The sequence below is a fragment of the Pan troglodytes genome, chromosome 15, assembly GCF_028858775.2.
Source record: "Pan troglodytes isolate AG18354 chromosome 15, NHGRI_mPanTro3-v2.0_pri, whole genome shotgun sequence".
NCBI lineage: Eukaryota > Metazoa > Chordata > Mammalia > Primates > Hominidae > Pan > Pan troglodytes.
Window position 1 is genome coordinate 103236340 of NC_072413.2, and position 15125 is coordinate 103251464.

Consider the following 15125-nt stretch of genomic DNA (forward strand, 5'->3'; position numbering starts at 1 on the left):
CAAGATTCAACAAAGACCTGATACAACAATAAAGAACATAAAGGCATCTTCGTGGCCTCCGGATTCACCAGTTGGGGTGCAAGGTGGGCTTCATCACCCGGGAAAAGGCCAAGTGTCCCAAGAACATAAATGTCCACTTCCAGATGGTGCCGCCCGTGGCCGCCAGGGGGCGGGCCAGCCGAGTCTCCCGGACACACTGGGCAGGCCGGTCCCGCAGGAGCCTGGATCCCGGGTGCCCATCCCTCAGCGGGTCCACGTCAGCCTGCTGTGTCTGGCTACCACCTCCAAACTCCATGGGAGAACCACAGGGCGGCCCCCACCCACCATCACCCAGCTGTGGGGGCTGGGAAGGGCGTGCTCCACACTCCTTTGCCCGAATCCCTCAAACCAGGGGAGCGGGTGGCAGTCCCTGGTGGCAGACAGACTCTAGACAGTGACAAAAGAGCCCCCCATTTCTGGCCCCAGGCCCAGCAGCTCCTCATGCAGCAGCCCCTGCCCCACCTGGAACAGGACCAGAGAGCAGCAGCAGGCCTAGAAGAGGGCTTCTGTCAGTGTCTTGGAGGACACTGGGGGACAGACGGTGGAAAGAGGGGCTGGGAGGTGGAGGGAGGGGATGGAGGGGAGGTGAAGGGAGGGGTGGGGGATGGGGAGCAGGAGGCAGAGGGAGGGGTGGGGGCATCCTCAGGGGCTGCCCGGCATCTGCCCTCGCAGAGCCTCTCATTCAGTGAGAGACCCTGCAGGTGTCCCTTGCTGCCCCAGTAATGCTCAGCCCAGGCCCAGGATTCCTGACCCACCCTGGCTGGGCTGACCAGGGGCCTGTTTGGCAGAGGGGCAGACGTGGGCAACAGAAGGCACCTGGGGGTTGGGGGAGCCTGGGCCTGTCTGCTGTCCCCTATTCCAGAGGCCTGGGCAGTGGGGGGGTCACGCTGGAGTGCTCACCCAGCCTGGTGCTGCCTCACTCCCCGAACTGCCAGGAAGCTCACCTCACTCCCCACTCTGTGGCCAAGGGATGGAGCAGGTGCCAGGTCACACAGCACTGGTGTGGGCTGGGTGACCATCAGGTGCCGGAGTTACCAGACACAAGCCCCCAGACCATCCCTCCCCGCTGCATCTGTGGGGAGTGGCTGCAGGGGCAGGCCTGGTGACTCCTGGGCCCTGTCACGGTGCCCCTGCGAGGAGAAACTACCAAGAGCATCCCCAGCCGGGCACGGTGGCTCACACCTGCAGTCCCAGCTACTCTGGGGGCTGAGGCAGTAGGATCGCTGGAGCCCAGGGATTTAAGGCCAGCCTGGGCAACATAGCATGACTCAACCTCAAAAAGAAATTTAAAAATTAGAAAGATCACCCACAGGCCCACAAGTGTCTGAGGGCTCAGCCACCATGTGGGTGTGGACTGCGGCCATTTGTCTGCCCCAACCGGGCCCGACACCCTGAGCTGGTCCAGAGGCTCCCGGCCCTCAGCATCTGGCCCTCAGCATCTGTGCATCCAGGTGTGGGTCTGGGTACACACACTCAAGCCCGTGCACATGGTGGTGGGATGGGTGCGAGCAGACGTGCGTGCGGATGAATGTGTGTACGTGTGCACGCGTACTGGGTGTGCATGAATAGCGGCCATGTAGGAGGGTGTGGTGTGCATGGAAGGGCACTCACATGAGGTGTGCACAGGCACACGTACGTAAGGGCATTATGCATTTCTCTGTGGATGGTCACATGCCTGCACACGTGTGCCCCTGAGGCTGCCAGCTCCATCCTCTCTCTGGCTGGCTGACTCTAGCTCAGCAGCCAGCAGCCCACGTGGCCCTCAGCCCCTGCCCTGCCCTCCCCTCTGGCATGCGGGCAAAGGTGACTTGGACTTGGCAGAGGGCAGGAAACTGCCCAGGAAAGCTCTGTGGCTGCATGAATGGGCAGAACCCGCCCACTATGCCCCACCTGAAATTGGGCAGGACATGCGCGCTTCCTGCCCACTGGCCCTGAGCGGTATGTGCTGAGCTGGGGTAGGTGGGTGAACAGAGGGGCCTGGCTGGCCTTGGGTCCTGGCTCTTGGTCCCACAAAGTTCCCAGTACACAACACCAAACTCCACACTAGGACAGGGGTCCAGGATGCTCCAAGGATGCCCAGGCATACGTGTGCACTCATGGATGCACGCACACTCACATGCAGATGTGCTCCATCCCCACAAAGGGCCGGCCCCTGGCTGGTGCACGCCAAGCACAGTGGGGGTACACGAGAGGCCTGGGGACTGTGGAAGGCTGGGGAAGTTGGGGTATCCCTGGCAGAGAGACCACGGCGGCTGGCTGCCAGTCACACTCCCAGCCTGAAGTAGATCTTGCCACATCTGGGGACAGCCCCGGGCCATGGGAGAACCTCCAGGGCTCTGCCCCTCCAGTGCCAACAGAGGCTCCCCAGGGCCCAGCTCTGCTTACCCAGGGTCCTTGGGGTTCCTTGGCCCTGTGCCCCTCCCCCGTGGGGCCCGCTGCTGCCTCTGCCCTTGCAGAGCCTCAGACGTGTGGTGGGAGGCCAGGGGCGGGGAGAGGCCATGCAGGTGCCCCCTCCCACCCCAGCAATGCTCCGGCTTTGCAGCCCTGAGCCTGCTGGGGGACCCCTCCCCAAGGCACCAGAAGAGAAAGAGGCCGCCCAGGCCAGCAGCTGGAAAGACCAGGCCTCAAGTAAAACATCCAACCAGCCTCCACGAGGACACACTGCCAGGGCTGGGGCCACAGCCTTCTGCAGCCCCGACTCCCCCTGCCGCCCTTGAGGCCCTGCCCCTGCTCTTGGCAGCTCTGGGCAGATGCCAGCCTGCCTTGAACACTCAGCCCAGGCAGGCAGCTCAGGCCAGCGGGGAGGGGAGTGTCTGGCCTCCTCTGCCACACAGGGAGCAGCAGCTGGGCTGGACCTGCCTGGGGCCCGACTCTGAAGCTGCCAATCCGCCCACCTGCTGGTGCCCCCAACCTCGCTCCAAGCCACAGGGTAAGGCTCTAGGCGCCCACCCAGCATGAGGCAGCCAGCTGCAGAGGGTGCTGGCCACACTCGCTCCTCTTCCCCTGCTCCTCAGCACTAGACAGAGGCTGCTGGGTCATCCGCTGTCAGCTGTGCTGGACATGGGAACTGCTCCCTCTGGCACTTGGAGTCTCCTGCAAAGCACCTGCGCTCAGGAAAGCCTGGAGACAACCAGTGCCCCTGCAGGGACTTGAGGAAGCCAAAGTCAGGGGCGCAGATGCCCGGCCTGTCCCTCCCCTGGCCAGCGTGGTCCACACCCATACGGCTGGACCAAATGAGCATGGGTCAAGAATAAAGGCCAGTGAGCATGTGGGCAGGCATAGCAGCCCCTCTACAGTTGGGGTACAGGGGCATGGGCAGGCATGGCAGCCCCTCTACAGTTGGGGTGCAGGGGCGTGGGCAGGCATGGCAGCCCCTCTACAGTTGGGGTACGGGATTGTGGGCAGGCATGGCAGCCCCTCTACAGTTGGGGTACAGGGGTGTGGGCAGGCATGGCAGCCCCTCTACAGTTGGGGTACGGGGTGTGGGCAGACATGGCAGCCCCTCTACAGTTGGGGTATGGGGTGTGGGCAGACATGGCAGCCCCTCTACAGTTGGGGTACAGGGATTGTGGGCAGACATGGCAGCCCCTCTACAGTTGGGGTACAGGATTGTGGGCAGGCATGGCAGCCCCTCTGCAGTTGGGGTACAGGGGTGTGGGGCGTGGCCCAGCTTGTTCTCTGGGTCAGGGAGTGAGGTCGCTGGGCAGACATCCCTAAGGACTTGGCAAGGAGCCCAGAGGCGGCAAAGGGTCAGATCTCACGCCCCACCCTCCAACTCTGTGGCTCAAGGGGATTCCTCCAGGGGGCTCTCCCCACCCCAGCTCCATGGGCTGCAAAGGAGCCATCCAGGCACAGAACAGCTGGACCAAGACAACGGAGCTCAGGGCCGGCTGTGGTGGAGCCTCGGGCCTGACCCAGTCCTGAGCCCCACATGCCCCACCCCCTCGCTCTATGGAGCTGTGCAGACCACTTCTCCCGGGCACCCCCAAAGGTGGACACATGCTCTGACAAAGTCCTGGAGCCCCCAGGACCACTGAGCCCCCAACTGGCTGTTCTCCAGTCCTGTCAGGACTGTAACGTGGTATCCACGGGGTGGTGGCGGCCACCAAACACCAGGTTCCTAAGCCGGCTCATAACAGCCTCGGATGGCCCTGCTCTGAGCAGGCAGCAGGAGGCGGCGGTGGCTGCTCAGGGCTGGGGTGTGCATGCCTGGCAGGCCCAGCCCGGAAGGCAGCATTCAAGGGGACAGCTAGCAAGCTAAGAATAGTGATGCGGGGCTGAGAGGCTGGGCTCCCCCTTCTCCGAGGCTGCAGCATGGTCTGGTCCTGGCACTGGGAAGGGCCCAGGCAGAACCTGCCCGAGGTGCTGCTGGACATGCTGGCAGGCCCCGTGCAGCTGCAGCGTCACAGCTGGCCAAGCACTGCTTCAGGCCTGTCAGCCTCCAGGCTGGGAGATGTGGCCCCTAAGCCACCTACGGGACTGAGCAATACAGACCTGAATGCCCAAACCCGCGGTTCAGGCCAGCACCCAAAGGCACCTGGCCACTACGGCTGTCTACTCCCGGCCCGCAGCACCTCAGCACCTCGGCCACCCAAGTGTCTGTGCAGCACAGGTCCCCACGGCTCCAGGACCCGGATGCTGAGTTCCACGCCGCACCCTCTCTGGGGAAGAGTCTTTCCCCCACCAGCCCAGAGATGCCCCACCTCCCCTCCACGCCGCACCCTCTCTAGGGAGTCTTCCCCCACCAGCCCAAAGATGTCCCACCTCCCCTCCAGCCATTGTGGGGCTTGACTCTAGCACACTGGTCACCGCCTGGCCCCGCTTGTGCCCCTCAGTCCCACACCCCAGCCATCCTCTCCCGCACCCCAGCTCCCGAGCCCCATCCCACCCTCCCCCTTCTGTGATAACCCCCCCCCCCCCCGCTTCCATCCCCAAAGGGTGGACAGCCACTGCCTCCCGGGCCTCCCTTTCCCCTGGCCCTCACCTCCCACCCACCTCTCCACCCCTCCCTCTCCCTCCAGCCTCAGGCGGGCCGTTCCGCCAATATCCTAAACCACCTGTGGGCCAAGCCGCTCCTGCACAGGCAGCCTGGAAACCTTCTTTCCTGGCCTCCCGAGTGGAAGTGCCCAGCCAGAGCTGTCTGTCCTGAAACCCCCTCCAACACCCAACTGGCCCAAAGCAGGTCTCCCCGGGATGAGGATTCCTTCTCTCCTGCGGAGCTGCAGCCCACCTGTGCCTGGGGCCCCACAGCCTGGCAAACAGCACCACCAGAGTCAGACGCTGCCCCCCGCCCTGCACCCCAGCACCCAGGCCGAGGGCTGGATCGCTGCACGGCCTGCCTCGCCTGCGCCCCTCAGCTGCACGTCTGGTCTCCTCCCCAAATAAGATCTGGTGGCAGATTTCACCCATTTCGCCCCCCAAATCCACCCTCTTCGATCTCCAACAAAACCCCCACTCCATGCCACCTGGCTGTCATCTCTGGCCCGGCCCCAGTGGCCATCTGCTAGGCCGGGAGCCCCTCCAGCTGGTCCTCAGGGTTCCTCTAACAGCACCCTCTCCAAGCCCCCATCCTGCGGCCCCACGGCCCACCTACACCTCCCTCGGGGCCTCTGGGTGCCAGCTGTGGCCCCCAGGCCCGCCCACCCTGGCCCAGTTGCTGCTTCCTGTTACCCCAGCCTCAGTGAAGCCCCTGTGGGCTGGTCCTGCCGTTTCACTTTCTTCACAGCACTCACCTCCCGGTGCCCACACGGCGCTGGGGGCCCAAGCGGGGACTTGTCCACCCGGTCCCCTGTGGCACACCCATGTCCAGCCCAGGCTGATGCACACCCACTTAACAGCTGCTGCAGTAGTTGGGGGGACCTAAAGACCCCACACCCCTCACTCAGGGCAGCCTCTGGGTCTCAGGGGCTAATATCCACAGCCAGGCCGTGCAGCCAGCAGACCGACATGACGGCTGGCCACAGATCGCAACACAGAATCAGACAAGCCTCAGGCAATTTCTGTTAAGTAACAACAGATCTTCCTGCTTTACTAAATCTATTCTTCCCCCAAGCCCTCGAGAAGCCCTGGCAGGACCCAGGCTGGCTGCTGAGCTCTGGGCGGGGGTAGGGGGGTCTGGCCTGCTGCGGGCCAAGTTGGGGCAGGACATACAGCCCATTCCATGGGGAGGATGAGGCCCCTGGGGGTCAGTGAGGCACGGCTCTGCCTCAAGGCCACCCTCTCCTAAGGACACAGGGTGAAGCCCCCTCCTTGGCCACATCCGGGGCAGCCATGCCAGAGCTGAGACCCCCTACGACTGGTACTGAGGCCTTCCCACGAAGAGGCCTGGGGAGGCTCTCGGGCCTCCGTCTGCCCTCCCTCCTCGATGGGGGGCCTGATCCAGCTCTGACAGGGAGCGCCACTGCCCTCTGGCTCTGTCCACGGGGAACTCCCAGCGCCAGGACACTATGCAAGCTATGCCCGCACTGCCTACAGAGCTATGCTCAGGACGGGTGGGCGCTGGTCTCAGCTGTCGGGCACTCAGTTCACCTGCCAGCAGCCGCAGGGCTCCTGGGCCCACAACTCAAGTGGCCCTGGAGCAGGGGTCTGACCCCCATGCTGCTCCAGGCGGTGCAGGCAGCGGGGAAGGGGGTCTGGAGGAGGCAGGGGTGGGGGTGTCTGCCTCGGACGAGGCAGGTATCTGGATGCAGGGCCACAGCTGGAGGCAGAGGACCTTCAAGGAGCTGCTGCCTCTCAAGTACCAGATCCTCAGCTCCCACGGCTGCGCCGGACACCTGCAGGGCTCTGGCTTCCACTCTGGCAGAGGCTGCTGGCGCCGAGTGCTGCTCAGGAGGGGACGGTGCGGAGGGTGGGCTGGGGACTCCAGAGCTGGTCCTGAGTCACAGGGCCAGCACACTCAGCCCTCCACACACTTGGACCAGCAGTGGGGCTGCCCCAAGCCTGTTTCCTTAATAGTAGCAACACCACACTGCCAGCCTTGGAGGGTCCTTGGATGAGTCGACGGCAGGCAGCGGGACCCAGCCCTGCACACACCCGGCCCACATCTGATCACACACATGCAGACGCTTGGTCCGGTTTCCCTTGCTGAATAGAAACACAATCCCAATGGTAAGTTCCACATGGGACGAGGGCTGTGGGACAGGTGCCACCTGTCACCAGGAGTCTCGGCGCTGGGGCCTGCCTGCTGTGGTCCTGGAAGCCCGTCTGATGCTGAGGAGACCCGCGAGGCCCCCTGCCAGGACATCACCTGCCTGGAGGCCACACTTCAGTAGCCGTCGTCCTCGTCGCCATCACAGCCATAGTCTGCAGAAGAGCACAGTCATGAAGCCCAGGGTCTCTGTGGGACCCAGGAGCCCAGACCCCCCAACCCGCCCTGTTCCTGGTGCCCCCCTAGAAGACTCAGGCTCCAGCCCCAGCCCCAGCCCCCCGCGCCCCGCCAGGAGCCATCTTGGGCTCCTCTCCACCTCCCGGGACTGGCATGCACCCAGAGCAGGGCCTTGCTCCTCGTCGAGGGCACCTGAGAGCAGTGTGGGCTCCCTCAGCCTCCCTCCCTGGGTGTGCAGGTCCGTGGTGGTGTGCAGATCCGGGAACCTCGTGCTGCTGGCTGGGCGGCCCTCGTGGCGGGTACCTCACCGTCCCTAGCCTCTCTGACCCTGGCTGCCTCCAACCTCACAATCGACATGACCAATTTACAAAATGTCTTAGTTCAAATTTCTTTCCAGGGAGAAACAGAAATTTAGTTTGAAGCTAACAGGCCCAAGTTCAGGGATCATGAGGGGCAGTAGCTGATGCCTTTATTTCCCTTGAACCCCTCCCTGTTGTCGGGCCCCACCCACCGTTGCTGCCCATCATCTGCAGGGCACTGACGCAGGGCTCCCCATCCTCCTCGTCGGGCTCCTCCTCGTCAGCCTCCTCGTCGGCGTGGTATGACACGGGCCCGCTCTCCACCAGCACCGCCTGGGGCCTGGCAGGCTCAGCTCCGAGGGTGGGAGAGCTTGGGAGCAAAGCCTGGAACGAAGTGGGGCTCTGACACACACAGAGCTGGGAGCCCTGTGTATCGCAACAGACCCCTCAGACCCACCAGGGCTGGCCCAGGATGCTCAGCCACTCCCGCCACACCAGTGGCTCCCGGGGTTGGCCAGGGCTCCCAGGCCCACTGGCCCCTTCTGGCCTCCTGGGGGCTGTGCCATGAGCTGTGTCAGCATCAAGATCCCACCCTCAGGCCTCTGCCAGCCCCTGCTCCTGTATCCTACTGGGCCCCACCCCAGTGCTTGGGGAGCATGCAGAACACCTTTCCAGACCATAGGCCTCGGCCGAGGACACTGTGGCCTCAGCCCCCGGGGGCTTGGCCTGCCCTGACCCCCAGAAGACAGACAGAGGCTGCTGCTCCGGCCCCTGCCCCAGCCCCCGCCACCTGCCAGCACCTTCACCCTGGTTTCCTGGGCCAGACTAGTCCCCAACAAGTGACAGTCCAGGTGAAAGACCCCTGAGCCCTGGAGGGCTGGGCCCTGTGACCTGGCAGTGCCTGCTTCCTACATACAGGCTCCCTGCAGGCACCAGGCCCACAGCAAGGCTGCTCAGCCTTGGCCCGAGCGCTGAGCAGCAGGCACACAACGGTCCCCACTTCCTGCCCGCTCCTGCTCCGGCAACCAGGAGCTCCCACCCTCGGGCCTCGATTCTCTGGCCATGCCAGGCAAGTATGGGGCAGCAGGGGCAGGCGCCTCTGTCAGGCCTGCTCTCCCTGTGGTCACAGACCAAGCATCTGGGCCCAGGAAGAAGTGGGCTGCCTCCCAAGGTCTCCCTGCCCTGGCTGCGTGGGACAACGCACCTCTCCCGTGGCCACCTTCTTTGCTGGCTGCGTAGACACCAGAGGCCTCAACCTGCAAAAGGAAGCACAGCATGGCGGCCTCAGCCCAGGCTCCCGAACGCCTGCCCACTTGTTCCCTTTTGCCCATCTTCATTTTCCCAGCGTTAATTGACTGTTTCTCTGTCCCTTTGGAAGCCTGGTTCTGCGTCCAGGCTCTGTGTGCTCCATCAGTGCTCACTGCACGTCAACACAGAGCTCTGACCCGTTCACATTCTCAACAGCGAGCAGCACTCGACACGAACACAGAAGCTGCAGACGCCCCGCTCCCCAGCCCACTCCCCTTCCAACAGTGCCTGAGCCCTCAAGGAGCTGCCTGGTGCCCTACCTCACTCAGGGAGGAGGGGAGGGAGGGTGAAGGGACACTGTCAGACCTGAGACTGCTTCCCCAACCCTCACCAGGCCCAGGGCAATCCCTACTTCTGCTGACAACACCCTGCACAGGGCCTGCTCGCTGGCCCGCCACACACAAAGGCCAAAGGTGCCTTCCACATGCCAAGTCTTCTTGGAGACTGCTGGTCCCCCCAGGGAGACAGGGGGGCCCAGGGGAGAGGACGCAGGCATTACCCGCAACCTCCAGCACGGACACACAGGGCTGTCGGGCGGGCAATGAGAGGGCTCAGGGCCTGTGGGGAAGGACGCGGCGGGGCAGAGCCCTTCCCTCCAGGGCGCAGCTGTGTGGGGAGGCGGTAGGGGGCCTGAGGCAGGGCCCTGCCTGGCTCTGACGCGTCAGATGAACCCTCGGGACACTGGGAAGGGACCCCGTGACAGGTGGACCTTAGCAGAACATCTAGACGTGGAGCTCTGCTCGGGGTGAAGCTGATAGCAGGTGTGAGCCAGGCTGAGGCCCCGGGCTCCCCATGTGGCCCCTCTCCAGACTGGAGACAGTGGGAGCCTCAGCTCCCAGGGCTCCTGGTGGTGCTGTATCCTCAGGCCAGGCCTCCAGCCTGGCTCCTGGAGCCTAACAGGTGCTGCTCCGCCCTCCCCACTCCCATCCCCAGGCCCACTGTGCAGTGGAGTGGGGGCCTCTGGGGATGGCAGCTGGCCCTGCAGCGGGGCTTCTCAGCAGGCTGACCTCAATGAGACACCCCACTGTGGTCTCTCCAGAAGTGGCTGGCGCTCCAGGAGGCAGGCCTGGCAGTTGGGTGGGAGGCCTGATCTTGGCGGGTGGGACTAAGTCCCCAGGAGATTCATGCTCTGGAAGGTGAGGCCAGCAGGCCCCCATTGAGAAGGGCCCTGAGACCCCGCTGGCTCAAGGAGAGGTAGTTTTTTTCTTTTTTTTTTTTCTGAGACGGAATCTTGCTCTGTCGCCAGGCTAGAGTGCAGTGGCGCGATCTCGGCCCACTGCAACCTCTGGAAGAGGCAGTTTCTTTGACTTTGGCAGACTGTACCTTAGCCAGAGAGGAGCAGATGCTGGCGGGCAGGAATACGGGGCTACAGGGAGAGCGGCGCTGTTAGGAGGGTGCGCTTCCTGCAGGGACACACCCTCCCTCCCCCACCTGGCACTGAGGACAGGCTGAAATTCAAGCCACAAGGTCCTGCTGCACTGACCCAAGGTCCTGACGGACAAGTCCAGCTTTTCCAGAACCAGGAAGCAGCTGTGCCAGGCCTCACCCTGGGGGGTCAGAAAGCTCCCTACTCCTGCTGGAGAGCGGGTGCGTGGTGTTCAAGAGTGCAGAACCGCAAGGGCTCCTGGGGTCTGCGGGCTAGCTGGGGGCCTGTCTCAAGGGCTTCCCCCACTTCCACGCAGTATCCTGTGTGAACCTGAGGCAGCCAGGCCACACGGGAGGGCCTGAGAGCGCCTGGAGAACAAGCTCCCACCTGGCATCACCTCGGCCATGGCTTTGGCCTATAGGGGGTCCCCAGCCAGGGGCCTGAGGATGTGGGGTGCTGCGGCCCATTGTTCACGCAAACCCACCGTTGGGCTCAGGCTGCTTCCTCTCGCAGCCGCGCCAGCACCTGCTGACCCCGCTCGGCTGAAGCTCGGCCCCAGCCCAGCCTGGGGGGATCCTGGGGCCTGTAAGCAGGCAAGAGGGCAGCTCATCTGGTGGGCCCCCACTTTGTCCCCCTTCCAGATATGGGCGCTGGGGCCCACAGCCCACACTGGCCCCTCTGCCTGTCCCCAGAGTGGGACGCTCAGGCATGAGGACAGACTGATCTGCATGGGCTAGAGGAAGACCCCGAGGGTCAAAGCAGCCCGAGTGACCACAGAGTGAGGAGGAGACAAGCTCGGAGGGAGCGGCTGCCCACATCCCTGTGTGGCTCAGCTGCCCACACCCCTGCATGGCCCACCCCTGCGTGGCTCAGCTGCCCACACCGCTGCGTGGCTCAGCTGCCCACACCCCTGAGTGGCCCAGCTCAGGTCCTGCAGTTGTCTGTCATCAGGGGAAGCATGCATCACGACGCAGGACCAGGGGCAGGTGGCCAGAGGGAGATGGGCTAGGCAGCCACCGGCAGCCAAAGAGAAAGGGGGTGCAGCTCAGGCTGGTTCCCCCACAGCAAGGAGGGACTGCCATGCCTGGGCCACCCAAGGCAGCACAGCTGCTGCTGAGGGACGCTGTGGTCGCTGGGCTGAGGCAGTGCCTCCTCAGCTGAACCCCTCCTTGGTGGTCCCTCCCCACCACCCCTCCCCACGTCGGAGCCTCAGTCTCTTTCCAAGTGGTCCAAATCCCTTTTTCCTCACCCGAGTGTGGGTGAAAAGCTGCCCCCATGGGCTGCAAGGGCAACCGGGACATGCCCTTCTGTCCCCAGGTAGAGCCCCTCTCCCCTGCCCCGCTGGAACTGCCTGAGCTGCCCAGGCCTGAGTGGGGGTGGGGGTGGGGGTGCGGGGGGTCCCCAGCCCTGAGGTCTTCATGCTTCCGTCTTAGAACACTAAATATTCCCGTATCAGATCATGGCTATGTTGGGGGGAAGACTGATGGGTTTCTAATGCAGGAAGCAGTGCACAAACACGCAGATGTATGTGCACACAGACTCACAGATGCACACACACTGCACACAGTTGAGAGACTTAAGACACACACACATGCCCCACGCACACAGAGAAACACAGTGTATACAGACACATGCATGCACACACGTGTACATAGAGACACAGACCTGCACACCACTATCTGTAAACATACAGGTACACGTGTTGCATGCACACACACACTGCATGCACAGAGAGACACATAGGCGTGCACACCTGCATTTGCACACAAAAACTTACACACACATGCACACACACTATGTGCAGTCACAGATGCAGGCACACACTGTGTGCACACACAGGCATGCAGATGCACTGTGTGCAGACACCGGAACACATGCACACACACACGTACTGAGTGCACCAACGCACACACGTACTGTGTGCATACGCACTGCATGCACACAGGCACACACACATGCACACATACACTGCAGGCACACAGACACAGGCGCATACACACACTGCATGCATACAGATACAGAACACATGCACACTGCATGCACACACACAGGCACACACATGCACACACACGCTGCAGGCATACAGACACAGGCACACACACACTGCATACACAGACACAGGCACACACACACTGCATACACAGACACAGGCACACACACACACATGCACACAAATACTGCATGCGCACAGACACAGGCACACACTGCATGCACACAGATACATGTATACACACTGCATGTACATGTATACACACACAGAGAGACACACATGCACACCCGGGCCCTGTCTGGGCCAGCTGGTCAGATGTGACAGAGGGGGCTGTGAACCCTGTCACCAGGCACCAGAATCACCCAACTGGGACAGGACCCCCACCTCCAGTGCTGACAGAGGCTGGCTGGGCAGGCAGAGGACACGGAGACCAAGGCCTCAGATTGGACCTGGGAGTGCTCAGGCACAGGGGAACCGAGCCACAGACCTGCCCTGACTTCACCTCTGCCCCACTGACCTCCTACGCATGCCAGGAGCTGTGCTAGGAATGCACCCCCAGAGGACCAGTGCGTGGCTGATGTGGAGGAGACAGCCCATGCGGCCCTCCTGAGGGGCTGAGATGCCGGCTGAGAAGCACCAGCCTGCAAGGAGGTCAGGCTCCCTCACAGAGCAGCACCTGGGCACCCCAGGGGAGGGGCAGGGGCAGGGCCACAGCACAGCCGACTCCTGCGGGGTGGAGTGGCCAGCCTAGCAGCTCAAAAGGCCAAGGAGAAACCACCGCAAATACCGCAAACAATAGGAGGCCCTGACGGGGCTGCCGAGAGTCAGCACTGCCCCACAGGCGGAAGCAGCTGGAGACAACGCAAGAGATCCCAAGAAGCAGTGGGACCAGCAGACGCACCCAGCCCGGAGACTCGGTGGGGTGGAGTGAAGGTCGGAACCACCAAAGGGTGGACCCAGAAGCTAAGCCGCCAACCCCATCTCCACTGCCAGAGGGACACATGGACCAGCCACAGGCCCCCAAGATGCAGCAGGTGAGCCCAGCTGCCCATGACCTCGTCAGGAGAGCCTGCAGCCGCCACCCAGCGGCAAGCTGTGCACAGAAGCCGACCCACTCCAAGGCGGCCCACCATGGAGCTGCAGAGCCTCGTGACCCTGTGCGCTGAGGCCAGCACATCCCGCCTTTGACGTCCCTCAGCCACGTTCTCCACCCACATCCTCCTTCCTCAGCAGTGCGCTGCTCTCACCCACCACCTCAGCAGAGACGGCAATGCAGCCAGGGTGCGCAGAGCAGGCACAGGGCGGCAGGGCTGGGGACTCTTCTTCCCGAACCCAGGCTGGAGAAGGCACCGACCCCACGGATTGTCCCAGCCCCTTCTTGGGACAAAACAGAGCCTAGGCTGCAGGATCCCTCTGACAGCTGGACCCGCCCGTCGGCTCACAGCCCGCCAGGCCAAGCAGAGTTGAGACACTGTCAACGTGCCGGAGAAGGCCCACCAGTCCCCAGCATGCAGGTGGCAAATGCCACTCCAGGCACTTCTGTGGCCCCGGCTGGCCCCCGGCAGCTCCAGGACCTGAAGCCATGGGCCTCTGCCCGCCCTGGGCTGCTGCCCTAACCCAGCCACTCAGGACAGGATGGTACCTTTTCCCCACACTGGTCACAGGGTCAGCCCCACTTCTGCTGGCCGGCGTCCTCCTTCGTGACAGCTTCCTGGCACTGGCGCTATGCTCGGGCTGTGCATCCTCCCTGTGCGGACTGCCCCCGCCGGCGCTGCTGAGGCCCCGGAGCACGCTATAATTGATCTTGCTGGAGATCTTCTTCTGCTCCAGCATCTTCTCGATGGCCTCCCTGGCGGTACTGGCCTGAATTGGCTCCCGTCGCTTGCAAGACTTCTTGGGCTTGATGGAAACACGCAAGAATGCCTCCCATGAGTCACGCCCACTGCACTCAACCATCAGGGGCTCCACGTGAGGCCAGGAGTGCAGGCGGGTGAGGCCTGGCTCAGGCCCTCAGAAGGGCTGCTCCTGCCTCCTCCTCCCAGAATGTGGGCCAGCCTGGCGCTCTCTGGGCCTGCCCACGTCAAATCCTGCCCTCCCAGGTGAGTGGGGCACGTGGCCTGGCATGGGTGCTGGCAGGGCCTCCAGACAGAAACAGCAGCAAACATGCCACAGGTGCTCAGGGCCCTGCTGCCCCTGGGTCCCACACAGGGCAGGGCCACATGCACACGGCAGGGCGATGTGCTGCTGCACCGTGAGGGCTACAGCAGAGATGGCTACTCAGTGAAGACAGACAATCCACCCCAGCACCGCTGCCCACGTCAAAGGCCCCAGCTGCCCGAAGACCCTGGATCTCCTTCTAGGAGCTGGAGCCATAGACCACTTCAGGGCAATCAGCCTGCACCACCCCTGCTGCCCCCCGCTGCACGACGTCCTTCCCGCGTGGCCCAGCAAGGCCTGGGACGTGCTGCTGGGTGGGGTGGAGTCCCTGGGCTCCTAACTCTCTGACCACAAGCTCCCCGGGTCCTGCTGAGTGGGTAGGCCCCACATCTGCCATCCCAGCCACCTCCAGCTTCGTCCGAGGGACCCCAGTCTCGCAGGCAGGGAACTGGCTCCCCGTGTTTTCTCCTGCTCAGTCACTCAGAGGCTCAACCACTGCTGCCTGCACCACGAGGCTGAAGGCACATTCCACCAGAGAGTAAGCTGGCAGAGCAAGTCACCGTGACGGCCACAAGGCAGGGAGGCATGACAGTCGGACTTTCCCAGGGCGTGAGAAGAGCAAACCCGTTACACAGGCAGGGA

The 15125-nt window shown here is 63.4% G+C and overlaps 1 protein-coding gene across 16 annotated transcripts in view; it reads right to left on the minus strand.

Annotated features, from left to right (window-relative positions):
- Nucleotides 1-6035: 6035 nt before the first annotated feature.
- The window catches only part of BRF1 (BRF1 RNA polymerase III transcription initiation factor subunit), a 95020-nt gene continuing 85930 nt past the window's right edge, over nucleotides 6036-15125 (minus strand). For all 16 annotated transcript variants that reach the window (XM_063793168.1, XM_063793166.1, XM_063793164.1 and 13 more), the window contains 4 exons: nucleotides 13969-14225; nucleotides 8867-8918; nucleotides 7875-8046; nucleotides 6036-7341 (listed from right to left, as the gene is read on the minus strand). In XM_063793168.1, the coding sequence (XP_063649238.1) occupies nucleotides 7304-7341; nucleotides 7875-8046; nucleotides 8867-8918; nucleotides 13969-14225 (519 nt within the window). In that variant the 3' untranslated portion in view covers nucleotides 6036-7303. The remainder of the gene's footprint in view (nucleotides 7342-7874; nucleotides 8047-8866; nucleotides 8919-13968; nucleotides 14226-15125) is intronic.